Source organism: Mercenaria mercenaria, chromosome 15 (genome assembly GCF_021730395.1).
Source record: "Mercenaria mercenaria strain notata chromosome 15, MADL_Memer_1, whole genome shotgun sequence".
Classification (NCBI taxonomy): Eukaryota; Metazoa; Mollusca; class Bivalvia; order Venerida; family Veneridae; genus Mercenaria; species Mercenaria mercenaria.
The window spans coordinates 21,044,176-21,071,834 of record NC_069375.1 but is presented as its reverse complement, the minus strand read 5'-3'; the positions used below and the strand labels follow the sequence as shown (position 1 = coordinate 21,071,834).

General features: G+C 37.7%; 2 protein-coding genes across 2 annotated transcripts in view; one reads left to right on the top strand and one right to left on the bottom strand.

Moving 5' to 3' along the window:
• The window catches only part of LOC123547669 (uncharacterized), a 44,703-nt gene that overhangs the window by 13,929 nt on the left and 3,115 nt on the right, over positions 1-27,659 (bottom strand). The gene's annotated exons all lie outside the window — the stretch shown is intronic.
• Positions 621-17,110, top strand: LOC123547680 (myosin-10-like). Its single transcript, XM_045334946.2, has 8 exons — positions 621-674; positions 1,449-1,575; positions 2,244-2,337; positions 3,858-4,117; positions 10,683-10,761; positions 11,252-11,320; positions 14,302-14,439; positions 15,863-17,110. The coding sequence occupies exons 2-8, from the start codon at positions 1,508-1,510 to the stop codon at positions 16,367-16,369; spliced, it is 1,215 nt and encodes a 404-aa protein (XP_045190881.2). The 5' UTR covers positions 621-674; positions 1,449-1,507; the 3' UTR covers positions 16,370-17,110.

Genomic DNA, 27,659 nt, shown 5'->3' with positions numbered 1-27,659 from the left:
AGTTCGATCTCTGGGAGACAAACAAGTTAACGAATGGTTTGAAGCCACTGGTTTTCTGTTCTTGTTTCTTGTGTGGGTGGGGATTATTTGTTCAGAACAAGGTGTTACCGCTAAACAAACTAGACATCCATTTTCTTAACCTTTAGTCTGATGGTGGAAAGTGATTCTGCCTTTGCGACCAGTACAGACCAAGATCAGCCTGCCGTGGTCCGCACATTCACTATTCAGTCAGTGAATTTTCAGTGAACATCACTTCGAATAATAAATGTTATTGCCCAAAATGAATGATAGACCAATCTATTTTAGACAGGTAACTAAAGGTTAATTCCGTCTGCTCATTATTATACTTGTCAAGTTAAGTAAACTATGGTGAACGGGCTTCTTACCATAAGCATACTACAGCATAATGACACTACCCTTTTAAAGACATAAAAAATCGTCAAGTTCTAAATGGAAAAAAGATACATGTAACGTACTTATTGTATTGATTAATATTATTATAGATTGAGTAAAAACAAAAGGAAAAGGACACCGCTTCATTTCACACCAATGAACTTTTATGAAACAACTTTAGACAAAATACATGGTAATAATACATATTATATGCGAAAACAGTCACGTGTTATTTAAAGCTGGTTTGTAATATATGACATTATGGCGTCCGGATGATCAAGGTGAGCTTTATCAATTCATTTAGGAAATTTTACGAAAAGGAAATTACTAATTTATCCGTTTCTTAAATATTCTTACATCCTAATGATTCTATACAACAAAACTATTTTAGTAGTTGTTTAAAGCTACTTATCTGAAAAAAATCCTGATCCCCCCCCCCCTCCTCTATTTTGCTTTTATTTATTTTGTTACATTAATAGATTAGATAGACACTGTAGTGACTTTTTCGTCGTGTCGTTCCGTTGTTCCCGCAACAAAGATATAACGATATTTTACTCTTTTTGGTATTTTGGTAGTTCTTACACGAAACAGATTTTGCTGATTTTTTTTTCCATTGTAATGTTGTCTTATTTTTTTTCTCCCTCGTCAAAGCTGTACAGAGCGACATTTTTAATGTCTATTTCTTTTAACCTCAGAACGACATTTTGCTGTGTTTGTTTGTTGGTCTTGTTTTTCGCCCCGTCACAACGACAGAACAAAATGTTTCGTTTTTCCCGTTGTGTCGAATTGTTCTTGCCGCCAATACAACAGCAGACTGACATTTTGCTGCTTTGTTTTTCATTGTGTCGATGTCTTGTTTCTCCTTTCATCCCCACCAAAACGACAGAAGGGCATTCCGCTGTTTGTTTTTATGTTCGTTAATTTATCTTTCGTTCCCGCCACAACAACAGAACTACATTTTATTCTGGGCCGGCCGTGGACCTGCGAGCAAGCTCACGTTCGAAATATATGTAATTTTGTATTACGCGCTTAAACTTAGCAATGTTATATTCTAGAACAAAATTTCAATTGAGACATCACTTGAAGCAGCCGATACTTATCTCACACTTGGAAGATGAGTACCCCGGGGAGGAAAGGAAACATGCTTGTTCAGAAAATGATTGAGTTGGAGTCGGCATACAGGTATATATTAGTAAGCTAAATTGAGCCGCACAATGAGAAAACCAACATAATACATTTGCGACCAGCATGAATCCAGACCAGCCTGCGAATCCGCGCAGTCTGGTCTGGATCCATGCTATTCGCTTTCAAAGCCTTTTGCAATTAGAGAAACTGTTATCGAACAGCACTGGTCCTGACCAGACTGCGCGGATGCGCAGGCTAGTATGGATCCATGCTGGTCGCAAATGTACTATGTTGGTTTTCTCATGGTGCTGCTCAATATTTCTCTGAGAAAAATTCTGTTCTGTTCAGTTGGTTACATACGTATTTATTTAGAAAATATGTTGTCTGTAAGATTGTTGAACATTTCTGTTACGTGTTCGAACTAATGTTTTACATTCGATGAACAAGTTATCTTTTCCAAACTGCTCTAGCTTAAAGTTCATTAATTTTCATTCCTATATATATTATAGATATTTGGATATTTGTGTGTCACCACGTTAAATGATGCCTTCTTGCGGAACAACATTTTTGCCACTCTTATACGTTATTTGTGTTATGTCTTGGAAAGTATCAAAATAAAGATTGTCCTATCTATTTAACGATTATTTAACGTGACGACTCACAATTAGACTATGATACAATATTTAGAATGTGTTAAAATGTGTGCTTTACGATCTTTGAGACAGACAGAGCAAAGTTCGGATGCCGAACGATGGACGGCTAGTCGAACATGAGAGAGTCGATGAAAGGGAAAGGGAGATAATCCGACTGAAGTATATGGTAAACATCTTATTGAATTGTTTCCCTTTAAATGTTAAAAAAACTTTTTGACGAGTACGAGCTTTTGGTCTCAATTGAGTTTGAGATTGAAATTTAAATTGCAACTTGTACTAGAACTTCAAGATTAAATTCCAGATGAGACTGACAATCAGTACTGAATAGTCACTTGAAAATAGTCATAAACTTAACATTTCACTTTAACCATGCAATTCAATCTGACTAAAGTACATCTCCTATTACGCTACGCATAGGATCTGATAACGAGCTATTCATGGCCTCGTTCTGACAACCCTTCCGCTAGCCAATCAAAAGCTACCTTACAATATCCTGCAAGCTTTAAAAGCCGTGGGTTTTGATATCAACAATTTTTATGTTGAAATGTGTCAGATAGCCGGTTAGCTCAGTCGGTAGGGCACTTGCTTTGTAAATGAGAGGTCCCGGGTTCGAGCCCTGGATTAACTGCAAATTTTTCTTACTCTTTGACATTCGAACAAGTTGTCTGGTTGGTTCAAACAAAAATAGATTTGCGAAAATAAAAATAGCAATATTGGAAATCCAAAATATACAGAAGACGAATGTGAATGGGTCGTTCTCAGATCTTCGTTTAGAAGATCAAGTACTTTAGTCAGATTGCCATGCAATTTAGATGTCGGCCTAAATTCATTATCAAATTCAGCCGAGACTGAAATTGTTTAGTGACCATGGGGCCAGTGCAGGCCGGCAGTTATAGCCAGGCGTTTTCCCTTGCCAGGAGAGGCACCTGGGTTGTAATAGCCTAAAACTGAAAAAAAAAAATTACTCATTCGGCGATTTTTTTTCAAACCCGTATGACAATTAAGTGTAGCCATTAAAATTAAGTTGTGCATAAAAGTCAATTTCCCATATTAAGCATCTAAATAAAATTAATTCGGTGAGGTTTATTTTTGTCTATTTAAATTTACATAAAATTCAGTATAATTTATATGCAAACAGCATATCTTTACAATCTTTTATTCACTGCTTCAATGGCTGAGCTGTAAGCACATGCATTTATCAAAGGCCAAAACAGTTAATGAACTTTGAAGTACAAGAAGTTTAACTATGTTTTCAAATCAAAACTTCATCTTATTCATTTTCTACTTTTCATACCACATGTTCATTTGAACTGAAACTTGCAATAAAATGAGTAAAAAAGGTTAATTGACTTCTACAGTTCACCCGTGGCGGATTTCAAATCATAATCATGTAATAATAACTACTAGTGAATGGCATGTTATGGGTAAGATGAAAGGCCAATTATCTCAAACTTTATGATCGTAAAAAGGCAAGTCATTAATTCATAAACATGTATATAAAAAAGTCACTAAACTGTGGGAACATCTTAAGTTATGTACATTTACATCTGCAGTACAGTCTGGTCACAAAAATCAAATAATGTAACAGAAACTGAAATGTCCGTATTATCAACATGTATATTAGGCATTTTTCTTGTTTTGACCACTTTATGACAGTTTATGTATACACACAAGTTTATGTTACAGGTACAAAAGCTTGAAGAAAGAATAAACGTTTCGAAAGTGGAAGCTGAAAATGCAAAGAGAGAACTTAGAAATGAGCAAGATGGTCGTAAAATCGTCGAGAAGAAACTGAAGGCAGTAGAAAAAGAGAGTAAAGAACTGAAGAATAAAATGAGCGCACTCCGGGTAAAACTTGGCGTGGCAAATGCTAATTACAATGTCGGGAAACACGAAACTGAAGAATTACGAAAGAACCATCAGGAAAACCAAATTCAGATTGCAAGGTAGTCGCTCAATTACTGCATCGTGAAGTTTTTTTAGCGTCAAAGTAAACGCTCAATTACTGCATCGTGAAGTTTTTTTAGCGTCAGAGTAAACGCTCAATTACTGCATCGTGAAGTTTTTTTTTCTAGCGTCAAGGTAAACGCTCAATTACTGCGTCGTGAAGTTTTTTTTCTAGCGTCAAAGTAAATGCTCAATTACTGCATCGTGAAGTTTGTTTTTTCTAGTGTCAAAGTAAACGCTTAGTTTTAAGTTTACTCATATTTTATTGCAGATAATTTTCATTTCTACATATATACATAAACATACAAAATAAATAATCATATATTGAAATGAAAAGAACAGCAATTGGAATGGACTTAAAGTTATGCCAACATTATAAACAGTCCTCCCCATTTGTAAACGCCCAATTACTGCATCGTGCTTTCTTTTTCTAGCGTCAAAGTAAATGCTCAATTACTGCATCGTGAAGTTTTTTTTTCTAGCGTCAAAGTAAACGCTCAATTACTGCATCGTGAAGTTTTTTTCTAGCGTCAAGGTAAACGCTCAATTACTGCATCGTGAAGTCTTTTTCTAGCGTCAAGGTTAACGCTAAATTACTGCATCGTGAAGTTTTTTTCTAGCGTCAAGTTGAACGCTCGATAAGTGCATCGTGCAGTTTTTTTTCTAGCGTCAAAGTAAACGCTAAATTACTGCATTGTGAAGTTTTTTTCTAGCGTTAAGTAAACGCTCAATTACTGCATAGTGAAGGTTTTTTTTCTAGCGTCAAGGTAAACGCTCAATTACTGCATCGTTAAGTTTTTTCTAGCGTCAAGGTAAACGCTCAATTACTGCATCGTGAAGTTTTTTCTAGCGTTAAGGTAAGCGCTCAATTACTGCATCGTGAAGTTTTTTTCTAGTGTCAAGGTAAACGCTCAATTACTGTATCGTGAAGTTTATTTTCTAGCAATCGCTCAATTACTGCATCGTGAAGTTTTTTTATAATGTTAGGTAAACGCTCGATCATAAAGTTATTCATTAGCTGCAAGGCAAACACTCAATTACTAGATCGTAATAGGTCGCAAGGTTATTGTCTTGCTGAAAGGTAAACACTCAATCACTGCACCATAAGCTGTAAGTTAAACACCATGACATGTCGTAAAGTTATTCTCTAGCTGCAAGGTAAACACCATGACATGTCGTAAATTTATTTTCTAGCTGTAAGGTAAGCATTATGACATGTCGTAAAGTTATTCTCTAGCTGCAAGGTAAATACCATGACATATCGTAAAGATATTCTCTAGCTGCAAGGTAAACACCGTGACGTGTCCTAAATTTATTCTCTAGCTGTAAGGTAAAAACCATGACGTGTAATAAAGTTATTCTTTAGCTGCAAGGTAAACACCATGCAATGTCGTAAATTTATTTTCTAGCAGTAAGGTAAGCATTATGACATGTCTTAAAGTTATTCTCTAGCTGTAAGGTAAACCCCACGACATGTCGTAAAGATATTTTCTAGCTGCAAGGCAAACACCATGACGTGTCATAAAGTTATTCTCTAGCTGCAAGGTAAACACCATGACACGTCGTAAATTTATTCTCTAGCTGCAAGGTAAACACCATGACATGTCGTAAATTTATTCTCTAGCTGTAAGGTAAAGGTGAACATCATAACATATCGTAAAGTTATTCTTTAGCTGCATGGTAAGCACCATGACATGTCGAAAAGTTATTCTCTAGCAGCAAGGTCAACATTATAACATGTGCTAATGTTATTTCCAAGCTGCAGGGTTAACACCATCATGCAAGGTAAACACCACAACATGCCGAAACGTTATTCTCTAGCTGTAAGGTAAACACTATGCCATGTCGAAAAGTTATTCTGTAGCTGTAAGGTAAACACCATAACATGTCGAAAAGTTATTATCTAACTGCAACGTAAACACTATAACATGTGCTAAGGTTATTTCCAAGCTGCAAGATTAACACCATCATGCAAGGTAAACACCATAACATGACGAAAAGTTATTCACTAGCTGTAAGGTAAACACCATGACATGTCGAAATTGTAAGGTTAACACCACGACATGTCCAAAAGTTATTCTCTAGTTGTAAGGTTAACACCATAACATGTCGTAAAGTTATTCTTTAGATGTAAGGTAAACACCGTGACCTGCCGCAAAGTTATTCTCTAGCTATTAGGTGTGTTTATAAGATATCGTAAAGGTATTCCCTGGTTGTAAGGTTAACACCATGACATGTCGAAATTGTAAGGTAAACACCATGAAATGTCGAAATTGTAAGGTAAACACCATGACATGTCGAAAAGTTGTTCTCTAGTGGTAAGGCTAACACCATAACATGTCCTTAAGTTATTCTCCAGCTGTAAGGTAAACACCATGGCCTGTCGCAAAGTCATTCTCTAGCTGTAAGGTAAACACCATGATATGTCGAAAAGTTATTCTCTAGTTATAAGGTTAACATAATAACGTCTCGTAACGTTATTCTCCAGCTGTAAGGTAAACACCATGGCCTGTCGCAAAGTCATTCTTTAGCTGTAAGGTAAACACCATGACATCTCGAAAAGTTATTCTCTATTTGTAAGGTTAACACCATAACGTGTCGTAAAATTATTGTCTAGCTGTAAGGTAAACACCATGACCTGTCGCAAAGTTATTCTCTAGTTGTAAGGTTAATGCCATCACGTGTCGTAAAGATATTCTCTAGCTGTAAGGTTAACGCCATAACGTGTCGTAAAGTTATTCTCTAGCTGTAAGGTAAACACCATGACATGTCGTAAAGTTATTCTTTAGTTGTAAGGTTAACGCCATAACGTGTTCTAAAGTTATTCTCTAGCTGTAAGGTAAACACCATGACCTGTCGCAAAGTTATTCTCTAGCTGTAAGGTAAACACCATGACCTGTCGTAAAATTATTCTCTAGCTGTAAGGTTAACGCCATAACGTAGCGTAAAGATATCCTCTAGCTGTAAGGTAAACGCCACGACGTGTCGTAAAGTTATTCTCTAGCTGTAAAGTAAACACCATGACATGTCGCAAAGTTATTCTTTAGTTGTAAGGTTAACGCCATAACGTGTTCTAAAGTTATTCTCTAGCTGTAAGGTAAACACAATGACCTGTCGCAAAGTTATTCTCTAGCTGTAAGGTAAACACAATGACCTGTCGCAAAGTTATTCTCTAGCTGTAAGGTTAACACAATAACGTGTCGTAAAGATATTCTCTAGCTGTAAGGTAAACACCATGGCCTGTCGCAAAGTCATTCTCTAGCTGTAAGGTAAACACCATGACATGTCGAAAAGTTATTCTCTAGTTGTAAGGTTAACACAATCACGTGTCGTAACGTTCTTCTCCAGCTGTAAGGTAAACACCATGGCCTGTCGCAAAGTCATTCTCATTCTCTAGCTGTAAGGTAAACACCATGACATGTCGAAAGTTATTCTCTAGTTGTAAGGTTAACACCATGACGTGTCGTAAAATTATTGTCTAGCTGTAAGGTAAACACCATGACCTGTCGCAAAGTTATTCTCTAGTTGTAAGGTTAATGCCATAACGTGTCGTAAAGATATTCTCTAGCTATAAGGTTAACACCATAACGTGTCATAAAGTTATTCTCTAGTTGTAAGGCAAACACCATGACCTGTCGCAAATTTATTCTCTAGCTGTAAGGTAAACGTCATAACGTGTTGTAAAGTTATTCTCTAGCTGTAAGGTAAACGTCATAACGTGTTGTAAAGTTATTCTCTAGCTGTAAGGTAAACACCATGACCTATCGCAAAGTTATTCTCTAGTTGTAAGGTTAAAACCAAACGTGTCCTAAAGTTATTCTCTAGCTGTATGGTAAACACCATGACCTGTCACAAAGTTATTCTCTAGCTGTAAGGTAAACACCATGACCTGTCGCAAAGTTATTCTCTAGTTGTAAGGTTAATGTCATAACGTGTCGTAAAGATATTCTCTAGTTGTAAGGTTACCGCCATAACGTGTCGTAAAGATACTCTCTATCTGTAAGGTTACCGTCATAACGTGTTGTAAAGTTATTCTCTAGCTGTAAGGTAAACGTCATAACGTGTTGTAAAGTTATTCTCTAGCTGTAAGGTAAACACCATGACCTATCGCAAAGTTATTCTCTAGTTGTAAGGTTAAACCCAAACGTGTCCTAAAGTTATTCTCTAGCTGTATGGTAAACACCATGACCTGTCACAAAGTTATTCTCTAGCTGTAAGGTAAACACCATGACCTGTCGCAAAGTTATTCTCTAGTTGTAAGGTTAATGTCATAACGTGTCGTAAAGATATTCTCTAGTTGTAAGGTTACCGCCATAACGTGTCGTAAAGATACTCTCTAGCTGTAAGGTTACCGTCAAAACGTGTTGTAAAGTTATTCTCTAGCTGTAAGGTAAACGTTATAACGTGTTGTAAAGTTATTCTCTAGCTGTAAGGTAAACGTCATAACGTGTTGTAAAGTTATTCTCTAGCTGTAAGGTAAACACCATGACCTATCGCAAAGTTATTCTCTAGTTGTAAGGTTAAAATCAAACGTGTCCTAAAGTTATTCTCTAGCTGTATGGTAAACACCATGACCTGTCGCAAAGTTATTCTCTAGCTGTAAGGTAAACACCATGACCTGTCGCAAAGTTATTCTCTAGTTGTAAGGTTAATGCCATAACGTGTCGTAAAGATGTTCTCTAGTTGTGAGGTTACCGCCATAACGTGTCGTAAAGTAATTCTCTAAGGTCAGTAATTCGGTCGAAAATGTGCTTCCGTGGTGTAGTCGAAAGAAGTCCATAATAAATAGATCCTAATTTTCCCATTTTTTGCGCAAATTCGTGTAGAACGAGTGCTTTAATCACCATTTTTCACTACTAGAATACATTCTGCATGAAATGAGACGGTTTTCATGTTCATACACCCCACATGGCAAGTTTTGCAGATCGAAACCGGAAGTAGGTGTTTATTGCGCGGACGAGAGCAAATATGCGCCATTTTTAGGGTAGCAGACCACAACTGACTGGCATTTCACTAGGAACTAAATAACCCCTTAGTTTCTTTTCATTTTTTCGTTAATTTATGATAGAACTTCCGTGAAAAATAGGTGTAGGAAAAAGTGATGTTCTCTAAAGATACGTAAAGACGACCTGAACTTGTCGTTTTTTATATGAAACAAAGAAGGATTTGAATTACTGACCTTTAACCTTTAGGTAAACACCATGACCTGTCGCAAAGTTATTCTCTAGCTGTAAGGTTAAAACCATGACATGTCGAATAGTTATTCTCTAGTTGTATGTTAACGCCATAACGTGTCGTAAAGATATTCTCTAGCTGTAAGGTAAACACCATGACCTGTCGCAAAGTTATTCTCTAGTTGTCAGGTGTGTTTATAAGCTATCGTAATTTAGGTATTCTCTAGTTGCAAGGTAAACCCCATACCATGTCGTAAAGTTATTCTCTAGATATTTCAAGACGAACTATAAATATGTTTGTCTACAGATGTTGGGATTCCGTGTAGTTGTCCATATAGTTTTTGAACCCTTTGTTTTTACTATGAAATATACATAAAAAGATCACATTCTCTATTATATTTATCTTCTGAAACAGGTTGTTCATTAAAAACTGAAAAACGAAATTGTCTGTAATTTGCAACAAAAAGTTCAGACATGCGGTTTTTAACTAGACCATGAAATCAGCAGTTTTAGATTGAAATGCTGATAAATGATTACCGAATTTTTTTTAAGTTAACATGAAGGCTGATCTATACGACAGTGATGGGTGTAATTTTAACAAAAAAGATTGCTTTTAAGTGATGTGAATATGCACCAGATGAAAGAATTTGTAATTAGTAACATTTTTTAAATTTCGCTTTATTACGAACGGTTTATGATAAATACAATTACCATCATATAAGTGTTTTTTTTTTTCAAAATTCATTTTATTCTTCATACGCATATTATTTGAGTAAACAATTTAGGTTCACTTAATACATGTATATATTTTCAAAATTTTGGTATCAACTAGGCGACTATCTCCAAAATGGCCAAGGTTAAATTGAAATAACTATGATTATAAAATTTCAAATGTGTGTATAGTAGCAATAAAACGAACCATTTTTACATAAACAAACAAATAAAATGTCATTTTAAGGAAGCCGCTTACATATGTCAAAAACATGTGACATTGACTATGAACCTGTTATTTTTTTTCAGGTTAAAGTGCAAGCGTCCGTTGTTCATAACGAATGTACTTTATTTTCATGGTTTTAGTGTTTTATGTGTCATGATCAGGACTGCATTAAGTCTTTAACCCTTGCCCTGCTAAATTTCTATAATGAACTTGTCCATCTTTCAATTTGGACAGTACCATTAATTAACTGTAAAAAGGAGTGTTTACCAAAAAGATACTGACAGTATGATGCCAACAAAAAGAAAAACAAAACAAAAAAAGTCAATAAGGGAGATAATTAAAACGATTTTCGTGGGAAGTTTTTTTTTTGTATGATACGAAATGTCACTGATTTTTTCCCCATTAAATATCTCCTCTATTACTACTATAGATAGTTATTATGTATTGTGGTAGGTTGGAAGAGCGATTAGCAGCAGCCAATGTAGACAGGGAGAGGCTGAAGCATCCCCAGAACCCAGATGGAAGTGAAGAGGTAGTGTTAACGAATGCCCTTTAATTTTGTTAGATCAAAGCTTAATGAATAAAGAAAATAACACTATAAATTGAAATTAACAATTTTAAGGTAAGTATTATCCAATTTTAAAAAGGAGTGAATGGAAAATTAGGATATGTTTGAAGAAAATCAAAGACAGGAGTTTTGGCACATTTAGCAGGGGGATTTTGTCTGTATTTCATTTTAATAGATATAATTCTAACCCAACTCAGTCCCATGCACACAGAATGGGAAAAAATAACTGTTGCCCTTTTATAATACACTCATTCTTTTATCCTGGATCAAGGGAAATGCGGCATTTATAAGACAACGATCATACATGCATTTGGTTTGAAAGAAGATTCTTATGGTGTACTTGTACTGTGTTTAATCCTTGTCACTTTTATGAAGCCTCTCATTAAATTAAAATCTATGTCTTTCAACCACGAGAAACTCGTGTAGTGTAAGTCATGTAAGTTCTCTATTACAGGTTCAGAAAAAATTGGATACAGACAATAAACTATCAAAGAAACTGAAAAACAAGATCGAGAAACTAGAGGTACGTGTGTGATGATATGTAAGACCGTAACTGAAAAAATACATATGTTCATTTCAAAGAAAATTCATATGGTAAAAAGATGCATATTTTTTCTATATTTGTTCATCGTCTACCACATACGACTAGAAGAACAAGCTAAAGATACGAAATTTCGACATTTGAAAGAATAACGGACATCTTTCAATGGTGCTTTTTATCATATCCGCATTTGGCATCATTTTAAAAGGTTATACTGTAGGCCCATGAAAATGGCGTCGTTCTTTGTAATTTGTTTGTTTGATATCCACCTTACAAAATATTTTAGAAAAACAAAGTTAGGATTTTCTCTAGACAGGATTAAATTTATTTTAGGGTCAATATATAGGTTATCGAATTCAATAAAACTATATGGCAATGATATGCAGGCCTAGATATTAACTAAATGCTACTGCTGGAAAACAATAATATGCACTAAAATGATCGGTATTGATCCTTTGAACAATAATAGCCACAGCAATAAAGGGTCATAAGTCCGCAAGCAATCATTCAACCGTAAAATGTTGGTAATACACCCAGGTGTTAATAATATTTCTACAGAGTTTGGTTAAAAATGACTAATTTGGGGAACTATTTTTCTTTGTATTTAAGACTTATTCATTGTCGTCATAGGATGAGGAAATAAACGAAACAGGGTGGCACATTTTTTCTTTATAATTTACTTGCAGCGGCCCAGACTTTTACAGTTTTACAAGCCGTTTAGTTCTAATTTAAAAGGTTACATGCCAGAGGCAAAATACTTCAAAATGTGTAATAAAATAACGCGTGATCAAAAGGAGTAAAAATCATTCATTTGTTAATATACAACAGATAACAAATCAAAAAGTTTAATGTACCAAACTTGTTTACATAAACGACAGAACTATAAAACTGTTGATATGTAATGTTTCTTTTTCTTTTTTGTGGATGAATCAAAACAAGTATGAAATAACGAATATTTATAAGTGAAATCTTAGTAACATGTTTCTGATATCAGATACCAGTTAGAATATACAGCAACATTAAAGTTATAGTTTATACTAATTTGTGATTGAATCACTCTCAAATCCGCTTCCTGTGAAACTATATCAAATGGGAGAGCATGGTCGTGACCCCAGTGGTGCTCGGACGCACACCCTCCGGGTTTAACGGCCTACAACTTAACCACTTGACCACCACATCCTTTAAACTTTAGACTGCTGGCGGCAGGTGATTCTGCCATTGCGACCAGCGCAGACCAAGATCAGCCTGCACATCCATGCAGGCTGATCATGGTCTGCATTGCTCGCTATTCAGTCAATAAATTTTCAGTGAACACCCCTTTGAATAGTAAGTGGTACTGCCCAAATTGAATGACGGACCAGTCCATTTTAGAAATTTAGCAGGGTAAAGGCTAAGTGTGCGAATAAGCTAGTGAGTAAGCTAGTAGGTAATTAAGGGCGGCGTAACACTAAAGCCCAAAAGAAAACGTTTATTTTAAATGACGACAGGCAGTCTATGAATAATATATACTTATATATTTAATATATAATCTTTATCAGTAACTTTTACTTAAATTAGCTGCAAGAGAATGAAATGTGTGGCAATAACTTTTGTTGATCTTTGTAAAAGACTCTTTATAAATATATCTTTTACAGGGGTTTGCCTCCAGCTTTATATAGAAATTTAAACACTTCGTTGAATTCTCTGCAGTACTTAAAGTTAACAATAAAAGAAAACTGGAATAGCGTATGAAATATGTATAAACGATTGTTACTGTGTTATAGTCACGCAGTACTGTAAAGATTTAATGTAATATAAAAAGTCGTATTTTATAACATACAGATTTTTCGTATTTATGAGAAAATATATCGTTACTGCCATTTGTAAAAGGGGCCTCTGTGGCTGAATGGTGGCTGAATGGTTAAAGCCGCCGACTTGGATCAATTACCCTTCCCCTGAAGCCTGACTTGAAGCGTAGAATTCTTCATATGAGAAAGCCGTGAAGTTAACAGAAGGTCGGTGATTCCTACCAAGCTGCCCGTGTCCGTAACAATGCACCGAGATGGGATCTTCATCCACCGTTAAAACGCTGGAGATCTTGTCATATATGACCCAAATTGTGCCGGCGGAGCGTTTAACCAACAAAACAAACAAACCAAAACAACTGTTTAAAAAAAACTGATATTGATACATGACTTGTTACACAGTCAAGGTTACACCATCATATGATGATTGAACAATCTATTTACCTTTCGAATTATGCATGAAGTTGCAATAAGTCATAATGAAAACTTAAAGATGCAGCTAATAACCTCCCGTAAAACAGAAATCAACCTTGAATACACAGACATGCCCGGTTTTATTTTAAATATCCTATAAATTACGCAATGCAGACGGTTAATCATTACCGACAAGAGTTGCATAATCATCATTGCGTAGATTTTAGCTTACAATAAATATAGCAACAGGGTAACAAATTGACTTTTGAACTAGCCATGCACTATAATTTTGCTCTGTTTGTTTGTTTTTAAGTCGACCGTCACTCTGCCGTGGAGGTCCGTAAATGTTAGTTGTCAAATAAAATGGACACTAGTCATTGTAAAATTGATAAATGATTTTTTCCTGTTTAAGAAGTTTATATATCGAGATATTTTTTAAAAAGATAAATGAGCCGCAGCATGAGAAAACCAACATAGTACGTTTGCGACCAGACTGGTCAGGATCCATGCTGTTCGCTTTTAAAGCCTATTGCAATTAGAGAAACCGCTAGCGAACAGCATGGATCCTGACCAGATTGCGCGGGTGCACAGGCTAGTCTAGATCCATGCTGGTCGCAAATGCACTATGTTGGTTTTCTCATGGCGCGGCTCAAATGAGGAAAGCTGGGAAACAGTGACCAAAACGAAATCTCAAAGTTGTTTCACAAAAAGCATGGCTTTGCCCGATGTTCCTGTTTAATGCGGAGACACCTACATATATTCTAGAATTTGAGAGAAGAAGACCAGCGAATAATAGAACGGAAAGAAGAAGAAAACAGAATGATGGCAGTTGAAATAAATAGATGTAGAATGGTAGTAGCAAATCTTGAAACCGCTCTAGAAATGGCTGAAATGACCAGTCAGGTAAGACAGGTGAAAAATGGAATCTCATAGAAGCAAGAAAATGCTCTGAAAGCGGCAGAAACTAATTATTATTTATAATTTATTAAGGTATCATCAATGAGCAAGATGGCTACAGAGCTAAACTGACGTAGAAATTACTGAAATGGCCATAACGATGATAGAAAGTAACTTAGCAGTACGACTATAGAATGGCAATAAAACCTTCTTTTCAAAAATAAACTGGTCTTCTACAACAATGACGTAAACGGTGCGGAAACCATTCCACACGTACGGACAAAGCGACCGATAAACAGACGGACGGGTAGACGTCGTATAACAAATCTGATTAAGACAGTGCAAGTAGATTGTAAAATTAAACACGATTGTGAAGAATGACAAATACATACATGTATATATGTAAATGATGAACCCAGCTCTGAAACAGAAGAAACAAGTGAATGAATACTAGAAGGCAACTAATTGTCTCTACCGCAGTATTACATAATGATCTGATAACTGCCAATGATATATTCTAGTAAACATTATTGTATTATGCATACAGTATGTTATGACACAACAATCTACAGGTGTTGATTGCTTATAACAAACCATTGAACATTTGTGTCAAATAATATCAAAATCCCTTGATGTATGACAGAGTTATGGACCAAACACGGACTAGACCCTGTTCATACCATGTTAACATTTGACTGCCAAGTGTGCCCTTGACCTTAATGTTAGAGGTTTGAAAGTTTTGCATGACACATTGTCTTATTATGGGGTACATTTTTGCTAAGTAATATCAAAATCCTTCCATGGATTGTCGAGTTACAGACCAGACAGGAAAAAGGTCCTATTGACCTTTGGCATCCAAGTGTGATCTTGACTTTTGAGCTAGGGGTCCGTGTTTTGCACATGACAAGTCGCAAGCAATATTTAGATCCCTTGATGAATGACAGAGTTATGGACCGGACACGAAATTGCGGACAGACGGACGGACGGAATGACGGACGGACGGAAAAGCGCAATCCTATAGACCCCGAAACTGGTTTTCCACTTGTAGGGGACTAAAATGTTCAAATACTAGTAACAGTACGGGTAACTAGAGATCTCGAAATACTATAGCAAGTAGCGGAATCTAGAGGCTAAATATGAGAGTAAAGGCTACAGTTATAACCAATCGGAAAATAATAATCCAATGAGCATGAATTAATTCTAAGCAGCTTTGCTCTGTTTTTCACGTTTCCTTTCGCTTTTAATATAAAGTTGCCAATTATCTGTGTATAGTGACAAAAGATCTTACAAGGCACAGCCTGAAAATGCACATTATTTCAATTTATATCTGTGTGTTTCTTGAGAAGAATATTTAGGAATGATTCAGCAAATTCAATAAAGAGATATAACCTAATATAAGACAATTATTTTGGAAATATCTTTTTTTCAGGCAGAGCGAGCAAGCAGGGAAGATTTTGAGAGACAGAATAAAGCTTTAAGACATGAAAAGGCGAACTTTGATGCTCAAATACATCAATACAAAGTTAAACTTGGAATAAGTCATGCAACTAAAAATGTGAACGTTCACCAGGCAAACCAGTTACGTAAACAGGACGAAAAGTACCAGTTTACCATTCAAACTTTAGAACATAAACTTCGTAAAGCAAACGCTGAAATAGAAAGATTGAAGACGCGAAATCTGATGACAGGAAAAACCGCTGACTCATTGCAAGAGCATAAAGGACGACTTAAGAAATACAGACATGATTTGGGAATAGAGTTGAAAACACCAAAGTTAACCGACAGATCGGAGATTTCTGGATGGTCCCGAAATAGATCTACACCGAAAGGGGAAATTGGCAGTTTACATAGTGTTGGAAGTATGAAAAGTCAAGGACATGGACAAATAAATAGCAAACCAAATTCTGGCAAGCGTGGACGGTCTTCTGTGCCGTAAGCAACAGATCCATTACATTTTACTTACTACTGATAAACGCTTGTGAATACAATTCCATTTTGTTTGATATATGTTGTATATAATAATTAAACTTCAGTTGATATATCACTGTATCCCTTTACCTGAAAATATATCTGGTTGGTTTTTGTGTAATATTACGCTGAAAATCAAACTTTATGGAACCACTGCATTGTGCCTTGAGAGAATATCTTTTGTATTTAGAGTCAGTAGGGTAAAGGGCAATGCCGCAGAGACGTTGATACCTAAAACTGCTTCAGTATGACTGGGTCTATGGGCCTCAAACTTTGTACAGAAATAATTATTGTAACAATGGAAAGGAAACTATAAAATTGTTTCTCATCAACTGCGGCCTTCAAACTGCATAGAATGATGGTTTGTGGTCGATATAGCACCTACTGAATTTGGATCATTTGGCCAACGACCACAGTTACCTACTTATATCACTTACTACTATTTCAGTTAAACACCGCCATTGATGTGCTTAACTTACACAAAAACAACAATATTTGTATGGATTTAGTGCAATTTCCTCCATAAAGTTTTTTTTCCTGGCTCGCGACATAGTGAGGTCAGTGCCGCATTAATACCATGTAAAGCGAGGTCCGGGTGTAGCTTTAGAGAGCAGAAAAAATCCAAATATTCTTATGTTTATAACTTTAACAGGAAGTAAATACGAAATTTACAAGATTAAATACACATCAAATTCATATTTTCAATTCATATCCAGTGTTTCGTTTTTTATTTGGTAAATATTCTTCCTTGATTATCTCGCCCAATCCAAATTAAAGATTTTTCTATTAATAGGTGCACACCTGCAATTATATAATCACGCGAGTTTTAAGCCAATCAAAACAAAGAAGGAAAACGCAATACATCCTGTTTTATTTAAAAGTAGTAAAAATTAACAAATACGGTCTAACCCCGATCTATTAAACCCGAGTTCTCAGTCTTGCCCGGCAGGAATCAGTATTTCAGTATTTCGTATGAAGGTTTAACTGGACAACATAAATTGAAATATTACATTACTCCTGTTATTACATACTCGTTGTTATTCCGTATTTTTTTTGTAAACATCAAGTTTGTAAACATTAAAGATTGCGTTTTGTAACCTTAACTCCGGCTTCCATATTTTAGTGTTTCTAGTATATGAAAAACATGAGTTCAAGCTAAAACAAAACATAATCAAAAATTAGAAAGGTCATTTTCCAAGTAGAGAAATTTTGGTTTGAAAACGCGTAAACACGTATGACCTAGTAATCGAACTGTACAACTGAACCGGAAACGTCAACATTTTTCCATACACTGCATGACGCCTGAAGTATAGTTCGTTTTCGTAAACATCATGTTTGTAAAGATTGCGTTTTGTAACCTTAACTCCGGCTTCCATATTTTAGTGTTTCTAGTATATGAAAAACATGAGCTCAAGCTAAAACAAAACATAATCAAAAATTAGAAAGGTCATTTTGTAAGTAGAGAAATTTTGGGTTGAAAACGTGTAAACACGTGTATGACCTAGTAATCGAACTGTACAACTGAACCGGAAACGTCAATATTTTTCCATACACTGACAGCTGAATTAAATATCGGGATCGTGTGCGTGGTATAATTTAATGTGTGGCGTTACATTAATTCTTTTATTCAGATCAGTTTTGTCAATCTTATTCAGGCTATTGAACAACATGATAATATTTACATTACATTTATACGTGTAGATATGTTTGTAATAAAAATGTTATTATCTTTGCTTCTCACTGAATAACAGTACCTAAATAAAGGACCATTTCATTATTTTAAGTACAAAAACATCGCTGACCGAAATGGAACTATATATAGGCGGAAATTGTTAAAAAAACAAAGTACTATATCTTGTGTATTTAATAGAAGAAAATGTAAATGTTTTGTATGATGGATGAGCAACATGTTTTATGCAACTCAGACTGTATGACGTATCGTTTTTGTTCTCTTAACTATCAAATTTGTCATAATCAAAATTTAAATCTGTTTACCGAATGCACGGTAAATAACTTGTTGACACAATCACAAATGTTCTCTGTAAAAGTTCGGTTTTAAGGTCAGCGATGTTTTTTGTACTTTTAATAATGGCCGGAACGGTCCGTTATTTAGGTAATTTTATTCAATACAGTAGTGGGCAACGAAAATAATGCTGACTTAATCGGCAGACGAATATATAAATTGAACTCTCAAACTATACAGAGATAAACTTGCAGGGTGAAAGACATGGTTAAGGTAAACAAGAAATATCTTTAAAATGATGACTGGTGAGTTTTCATACTAACATCTATATTACATTTTGTAAAATACCAAAACTTTCTAGCCCACCCGCTTAGCTCAGTAGGGAGAGCGTTGGTCTACATACCACGAGTTCGATCCCCGGGCGGGGCGTGTGTTCTCCGTGACGATTTGATAAAAGACACTGTGTCTGAAATCACTCGTCCTACACCTCTGATAATTCATGTGGGGAAGTTGGCAGTTACTTGCGGAGAACAGGTTTGTACTGGTACTGAATCCCCCACCCCCCACAAACACACACAAATAACTTTGATTTGATTTGATTGTAGTAACTGTTACTAATCGAAAACGATTATTGTTTTCAATGGCCCCGAGTTTGAATTTCTCAAGAATGTTGTATAATTAGACAAATATTCAGTATCATAAAAGTGTATGTAAATGGGAACATGTATATAACGGTATATGAACATAGCAAAAACTAACTGATTACTAGCGTTATTGATACAGAACATTGAAATTATACATGCATCCTTTATGTCTGAAGATACGAGGGATTTACGACGACAGAAAACAAATATTTTTCAAAACTGTATTACATATTGCTACTCGATTTCTTGGCGGAGCGACAATCCCAGCAAAAAATATATATCAGGCCCACAGGCACGTGTCCAGGTGGGGGGCCAGGGGGCCCGGCCCCCCCCCCCCCAGCTGGCTGCCGAGTTACGATTTTTATTACTATGGGCCCCTCAATTAATAAATTTATACACCAGCGCAACTGGCTTGATTTGACAGCAATACACAGGCTAAAGAGCCATAAAACCGTGTCCGGTAGTGGAAATTAGCCCAAGGCATGTCACAGGTAAAAGTTTATCTGTGCATGCTTCATTGATCGCTTGATCGGTACTTGATTGGGTAGTGGAGAAACTATTATGTTTTTTTACTCTTTGGAAGTGTTATAAAATGATCAGAACATTGTTGGTTTTGTTAAGTAAATCTTAAAATGAATCTGAAAATTGAAACATTATGATGGTTGTATTTTGTTTCTACATTAAGGCACATTCCCCAAATTTATTAAATTGATCTTTTTATTTTACAACAATTATGAATTTGAAACTACTGTAATCAATTTTACTCTTTTGGGCCCAGTAACCTTACTTAAAAACTCTCATAGTTTTAAAAGTAGTTTCTCAGTAAATCTCACAAAACGCATCTAAAACTCGTTACTTATGAGGGGTTTTATACATAAAAATGTCACTTAATATGTGCTGTGATGTTATAGTTTGTACAGTCAAAGAAGTATAAAATACACATCTATTTATTTTTATAGATCTTTGGTACAGTTAAGAGTTCATTGTCATTTGAAATCTACGATGTAAATAGTAATTGTCATAATATTTCGTTTGTTTTGTTGGAAATCTAAAAACATTTGGCCATTTTGCAAATAGGATACCCTTAATAATTAGACTAGCCACTAGACTGATAATTACGACATTTCTATGATTTTTTTTTTCTTTTTTATGTTCATAGAGACAAAAGTCAGTCTATTCTAGAGATTTTCTAAGAGGACTGATGTTAAAATTGTAATATTGGACATAGTATATAGACTGGCTCAGTTCACTACATGAAATCATAAAAATGGGAAAAAAATATCATAGTCTAGGAGCTAGTCTTCTTAATAATCATCTTAAAACTTCAACATTTTTTTCAACTGGGTATCATACGGAAAAATAAGTCCATACACTGTGACTGTACAACCATACATACACTGAAAAAGGCTCGATGAAATGATTAAAAAGTAGACTTTTCCTTAAATATATGATACATTCATGCATCCTTAAAGGTGTTTCAGGTAGCAGGAAAATGCATCTATTCATGTGCCATATTAAAAAAATTTCGCAATCGGGAGAGGATACCCCTCCCGAACCCACCCCAGGTTGGCCCCCCAGCAAAAAAATCCTGCACACGGGCCTGGCCCATATCAGAAAAACATCACTGTTTACAAAAAAAACATGGACGCTCGGCGCCTGCCCAACCGACCTTTGTCGTATCAGTTCTAAAAATAGAAAATACAACAGAGTTGTATACAAACACGATCTCCCCTATATCTGGTTTCAATACTGGTCCGATAACAAGTTTAAGGTATAGGTCCAGGTTTCAGAGAAAAAAGTTCGAACGTCATCAAATCATAGAAGAAGCATTGTTACTTGAAAATTACAGGTATAAATTTATATTATTCACAACATTGTCAATTACTGATAATGTATAATTCGAAAGGACTGCATGAAGGCCACACTTGACAGTTCGCGCCTTTAAACTCACCATTTTAAAGCTGTTTCACGTCTTCGTTTTGATGCATTTGCAACATGGTGCGAGTGTTAAACTTTACTAAATAGGTAACATCGTTTGACAATTGTTTACATTTTCTTTACAATGCATTCTATTAAAGGGGACAACTCTTAAGATCTTTAAGTATCCAACTCTGTGGGACAAACAGTAAAACAGTATGGACAGATAGTTTGTGTGAAGATGCTGTTCATCGTAAAAAAATCTGTTGTTTTGTGATATACTGCTAAACCTTAAAAAGTTACTCCAAGTTACTGTCGGCTGAACGGCGGACCAATATCGTAAACAATATACGAATGCTTGCTATCATAAAAAGGATTTTCGATAACGCTAGAATATTTAGATGCCAACTTCAGCAGTTCGACAAGTTCCATAATCTGCCGAAAGCGATTTCTGTTTAGGCCTACATAAAAACTTGACCTGCCAATAGAGGGGCAGGTAGACTAGCACCTTGATTATGATATATATGTTATTAAATTTTAGTTTTAAAACTATGAATATAGCCAGTCTATATCCTAGGTCCAATATTATAACATGATAATATTAGAATCACTTGGCATTTGTCAATATAACATAAATTTAAATAAAATCTGAAATTTTGTGACAAATACTTTATTAATAGTCTAGTGGCTAGTGTAAGGCACAGGGGCAGCCTTTATTATAATTCAGTACTTGAAATTAAATTCTATCTGCATCTGATGATTATTGCTCATATAAGAAACCCGTTAATCATACAGTGTGATGCACCTCTGGGACAATGGCGTTCTACTTTCTACGAATTTTATCCTTGTATTAACGAAAGTCGTGCTTTTATTTTTAAATTCCTAAACTTAGAAAGAAAATTATGTTTTCTCAATTCGAGCAACTTTATAGCTGTGTTTAAGTTAACATTCAATATATCAAGCATGACACCGTATATTGACAGCTAAAGGAAATAACTTCGTATGCACAAATAGAATGGAAGTGTTCGCCCTGAAGTGTATTATGATCAATAATCAAGTATTCATGCGTCATTTTGGCAGAAATTACTGTCATCTTAACGTAAACGATCCAATTTGAACCTTCTGTCACTTACCAGTCAACAATGTTCAGCCGGTGATTGTCTTACCAAATATGTCGGTCGGGTCAACTGCATAGCCTTTTCATAAATGCGATCATGAAGGGGTTGGGGATGTGGGGGAGGTCTTTAACATTTATGTATACTAAACTCATCGCTCAATCTGTCAAGACGACGAGCTTTATGGTGTATGCTGAACTACTCGCCCATTCTGCCTGGAAGACGAGCTCTGTGGTGTATGCTGAACTACTCGCCCATTCTGCCTGGAAGACGAGCTCTATGGTGTATGCTGAACTACTCGCCCATTCTGCCTGGAAGACGAGCTCTGTGGTGTATGCTGAACTACTCGCCCATTTTGCCTGGAAGACGAGCTCTATGGTGTATGCTGAACTACTCGCCCATTCTGCCTGGAAGACGAGCTCTATGGTGTATGCTGAACTACTCGCCCTTTCTGCCTGGAAGACGAGCTCTATGGTGTATGCTGAACTACTCGCCCATTCTGCCTGGAAGACGAGCTCTGTGGTGTATGCTAAACTTCTCAACAATTCTGTCAAGAAGATGAGCTGTGCGATGTATACTAAACTCTTTGCTCATTCTGTCAAAACGACGAGCTCTCCGTGGTGTATATTAAACTCCTCGCTCACTCTGTCAAGACGACGAGCTCTTTGGTGTCTGCTGAACTCCTCGCCCATTCCTGGCAGGAGGACGAACTCTCTGTGGTGCCACGGTATACTAAACTCCTCGCTAATTCTGTCAAAACGACGAGCTCTGTGGTGTATACTAAACTTCCCGCCCATTTCTGTCAGGAAGGTGAGCTCTGTAGTGTTTACTAAACTCCTCGCTCATTCTGTCATGACGACGAGCTCTGTGGTGTACTCCTTCTCATTCTGTCAAGACGACGAGCTCTGTGGTGTACTCCTTCTCATTCTGTCAAGACGACGAGCTCTGTGGTGTACTCCTTGCTCATTCTGTCAAGACGACGAGCTCTGTGATGTACTCCTCGCTCATTCTGTCAAGACGACGAGCTCTGTGATGTACTCCTCGCTCATTCTGTCAAGACGACGAGCTCTGTGGTGTACTCCTCGCTCATTCTGTCAAGACGACGAGCTCTGTGATGTACTCCTCGCTCATTCTGTCAAGACGACGAGCTCTGTGGTGTACTCCTTGCTCATTCTGTCAGGAAGACGAGCTCTGTGGTGTATGCTAAACTCCTTGCTTATTCCGTCAAGACGACCGACGAGCTCTGTGGTGTATGCTGAACTCCTCGCCCATTCTGTCAAGAAGACGAGCTCTCTGATATATACTAAACTCCCCTCTCATTCTGTCTGCGGTGTATACTAGTATGTCTGGACAGAGCGTGCAACAGCACCTCACAAGTGTGTAATCATAAAAAAAAACCCAGAGCAAAGGATGAACAGAAATTATTGCGTAAATACCACTTGAAGTCTAATAGAATCACGTGACCGTCTGTATGACTGCTGAACATATTTAAATGACTGGTTTACAGAATGTTACCAATATTCTTATGTTGTTCTCGGATAAATAAAAATGCAACACAGAAACTTGCATACAATATTTCGCATGCATCATAGAATTTTTTTCACACCAACGGCAAATGCCTGTCGTGGTCTGATCTGTATTGAATATTTTTTGGGTAGAAATTCTGCCCGTTATGCACAAATTTCAAGTGCACAAAAGTTGTAACCTGCATCAAGATAAAATATTTTTTGTAAAAAGAATGACAAGTTTCTCAAGCAAATAAAATTTAATTGACACTGAGATGCGATAACTTTGTGCAGGAAGATGTTGGCGTGCGGTATACAAAATGGTTAATTACTGATACGAGCATGAAATTACATAAACGTAGTTAGTTTGTAAAATTGAATGTAATACTATTATAAAAAGGTAAGGTTGTTTTTGAGGATTGCTACCTATAATGAAGCAGAATGCAAGGTTCCATATAAATATTTCGTTAATAAATTCCATAGGCATTATTGTTTTGACGATTTGCATTTTAATTGGATTATATTGTTGCCTGTTACGACAGTAAAGTAAACTGAAAAAAATGTCTTTCCCAAAATAAGTCTATGCAGAAGACATATCCATTACCTACGAGAATATTTATTATGCACGGCTGAACGGTATGATCCTGTTGTTTTAACCAAGTTGGATGATCACAGATCATCGGCATCAAGGTACTAAAATGATGTGTAGGCTGGTTCCTTATTCATTTTCTTATTAGGGGCCAAGAAACTCACTCTTTATTTCCTGTTCGCAGAATATTTTGTGAAAGCAATAAAAAAAGTGATCCTTTCAAAATGAGAACGTTTTGTTAAAATCCCATCATTAACACAAGCGGTGATAGCAAGCTTTAATGTTCTTAAATACTGTAAATAGCAGCACAATTTGTTTTTCAAGATTTCAATTACTACTTAGCCGATTCATGTCATTCGCCCCCGGAAAGGAAATAACAACTTATATACAATTTAGATGAAAGAGTCCGCCATTAAGTTCAGTGATTCAGTTACCAATGATCAGTATGTGATGTCACTGCAGCGTCAGCATCGCATTGTTTGTACTTTCTCCCTTAACCTTCAGTCCCAAAATACAAATTAATTTCAGCTGTCCTGTCGAAGATTTATAACTATCTAAAGTTCTATAATCTTTGATCATGATTATGTCTTTGTTGTATTACGTTTTAAGTGAGCTTGACACAATTTAGGTCCAACTTTCCAGCAATGGTTCATGTGTTATTTCAGACGGCGTGCAGGTAGAATCACAGACTCTCTGTCAATAAGAATGGAAGCTTCACCTTATGTAAGACACGCGCACGAATTCGAAATAAGTCAACTGATACCGAACCTAAACCAGGCTATGTCCAGCAGCATTTTTAAGTCTGTAAAACAATTGTATCCCTACCCACCTCTACGCTATCATGATTATTTCCTTATGTAGTTACGAATGTTTCAGTGGTGGGATTTTGACATAATTTATCTTGTGACCTTCAAAAATTATCGTCCGAATTTCATAATTTCCCCATTTATTTGTCTGTTCTGTAAAACGTTATGTTGAAATGTTCATGCCCTCTATATTTATACAAGATAAGATAAGATATAAATTTATCATGATAATTTTTTTATGATAAAACCCATAAAAAATACACATTCATAGCAATAATATCGTGCAAATATCTCTAGCAAAAATAAAGTTTTATACCATTTAAAGCAAGTACAATATAAAAAAATGATGTTATACATGTACAGTAAAACTATAATACTTGTACTCACAACCTATAATACATTGTTAACAACTAGTCTAATATATAGATCAACCTCCCTCTTACTAGAATCTAACTTTAAACAGGCTTTGACATCTAATCCCATATAAAAAAGTGAAATAATTTCAAATGTAAATTTTAAAGTGTTTTTTCCCCTACTGATTCTATATAACTTACCCCCCACCCCCACCCCCCCGAAAAATAAAACCCTAAAAGGCTATGCAGCAATAGTGAGGACAAAAAACGATCGAAACAGGTTTGATCAGTTGCTGGTTTCACTTTTTACATCATATCTAAGTTTAAGCCTTCGGTCTGGTACAGGAGCCCTCGGTCTGATACAGGAACCGTCGGTTTGACACAGGAGCCCCCGGTTTGACACAGGTGCCCTTGGTCTGGCACAGGAGCCCTCGTTGTGGCACATGCGCCTTTGGCCTAGTACAGCAGCCTTCGGTCCAGCACAGCAGCCCTCGATTCAGCACAGTGGCAATTGGTCTGGTACAGGAGCCCTCAGTATGTCACAGGAACCTCGGTCTGTTACAGCAGCCCTCTGTCTGGCAAAGAAGCGCTCGGTCCGGCACAGCAGCCCTCGGTTCAGCACAGGGGCAATTGGTGTGGCACAAGAGCCCCCAGTCTGTCACAGGAGCCCTCGGTCTGATAAAGCAGCCCTCTGTCTGGCAAAGAAGCCTTCGGTCCGGTACATGAACCCTCGTTCTCGTACAGCCGCTTTAAGTTCGGCAAGACAGCCCTTTGTCTGGCACAGGAGTCCTCGGTCCGGTATAGGAACCCTCGGTCTGGTACAGCAGCCCTTGGTCTGGCAAAGAAGCTTTGAGTCTGAGACAGGAGCCCACGATGTGGCACAGGAGCCTTTGGTTTGGCATAGGAGTCCTCGGTCAGTCATAGGAGTCCTCTCCTCTGTCTGTCACAAGAGACCCCGGACCGCCTTCGGTCTGGCATAGCAGTCATTGGTCCGGCACAGTAGCCTTCAGTCTGGCACAGGAGCACTCAGTCTGTCACAGGAGCCTTTGGTCTGGTTCAGCAGCCCTCTGTCTGGCACAGAAGCCGTCGGTCCGACACAGGAGCCCTCGGTCCGGAGCTATTGTTTTGTCACAGTAGCCCTCGGTCTGGCATATGAGTCCTCGGTTTGGACCAGATCCCTCGGTCTGGCACAGCAGCCCTCGGTTTTGGAAAAGATGCCTCGGTTTGGCACAGCAGCCTTGCTCTGTCACAGCAGCCATCGGTCTGGCACAATAGCCTTCGATCTGATACAGGAACCCTCGGTCTGGAACAGCAGCCCTCGGTCTGACACATGAGACAGCAGCTTCGGACTGGAACGGAACATGAATCCGCGCTCTGGCACAGTAGCCCTCGGTCTGGCACGGCAGCCTTTGGTCTGGCACAGGAGCTCTGTTTCTGTCACAGGAGCCCTCAGAACAGTACAGGATCTATCGGTCTGGTACAGCAGCCATGCGTCCGGCAAAGCAGCCCTGAGTCCGGCATAGCAGCCCTCGGTCCGGCACAGGGGCCCTAAGTCTGCTGTCACAGGACCCCTCGGTCTGGCACAACAGTCTCGGTCTGGCACAGCAACACTTAGTCTCGCACAGCAGCCCTTTGTCTAGCACAGGATCCCCAGTCTGTCACAGGAGCCTTCGGTTTGGACAAGCTCCCTCGGTCTGGCACAGGAGCCCTCGGTTTGGACAGAATCCCGCGGTCTGGCACAGCAGCCCTTGCTCTGGCACAGCAGCCCTCTGTCTGGCACAGGAGCCCTTGGTCTGGAACAAGAGCCTTCGGTCTGGTCCAAGAGCCCTCGGCCCGGAACAACAGCCCTCGGTCTGACACAAGAGCTCTTGGTCTGGCACAGCAGCCTCGGACTGTAATAGGAACCCGCGGTCTGGCAAGGTAGCCCTCGGTCTGGCACAGCAGTCCCTGGTCTGGCGCGGCAGGCCTCGGTCTGGCACAGGAGCCCTCTTTCTGTCATAGGAGCGGTACAAGATCCGTCGTTCTGGTACAGCTGACCTGAGTCCCGCATAGCAGCGCTCGGTCTTGCACATGAGTCCTTGGTCTGGCACAGGAGTCCTCAGTCTGTCCCAGGAGCCCTCGGTCTGGTACAGGAACCCCCGGTCTGGTACAGCAGCTCTCGGTTCGGCACAGCAGCCCTTAGTCTGGCTAGAGAGCCCTCGGGCTGACTTAGAAGACCTCGCCCCCGGTCTGGCACAGTAGTCCTCGGTCTGGCACAGCTGCCCTCGATCGGGCACATCAGCCTTCGGTCTAGCACAGGAGCCTTCGGCCTGGTATAGGACACTAGCTAACCCTTTTGTTGTATACAATGTATGTATTGTTTGATG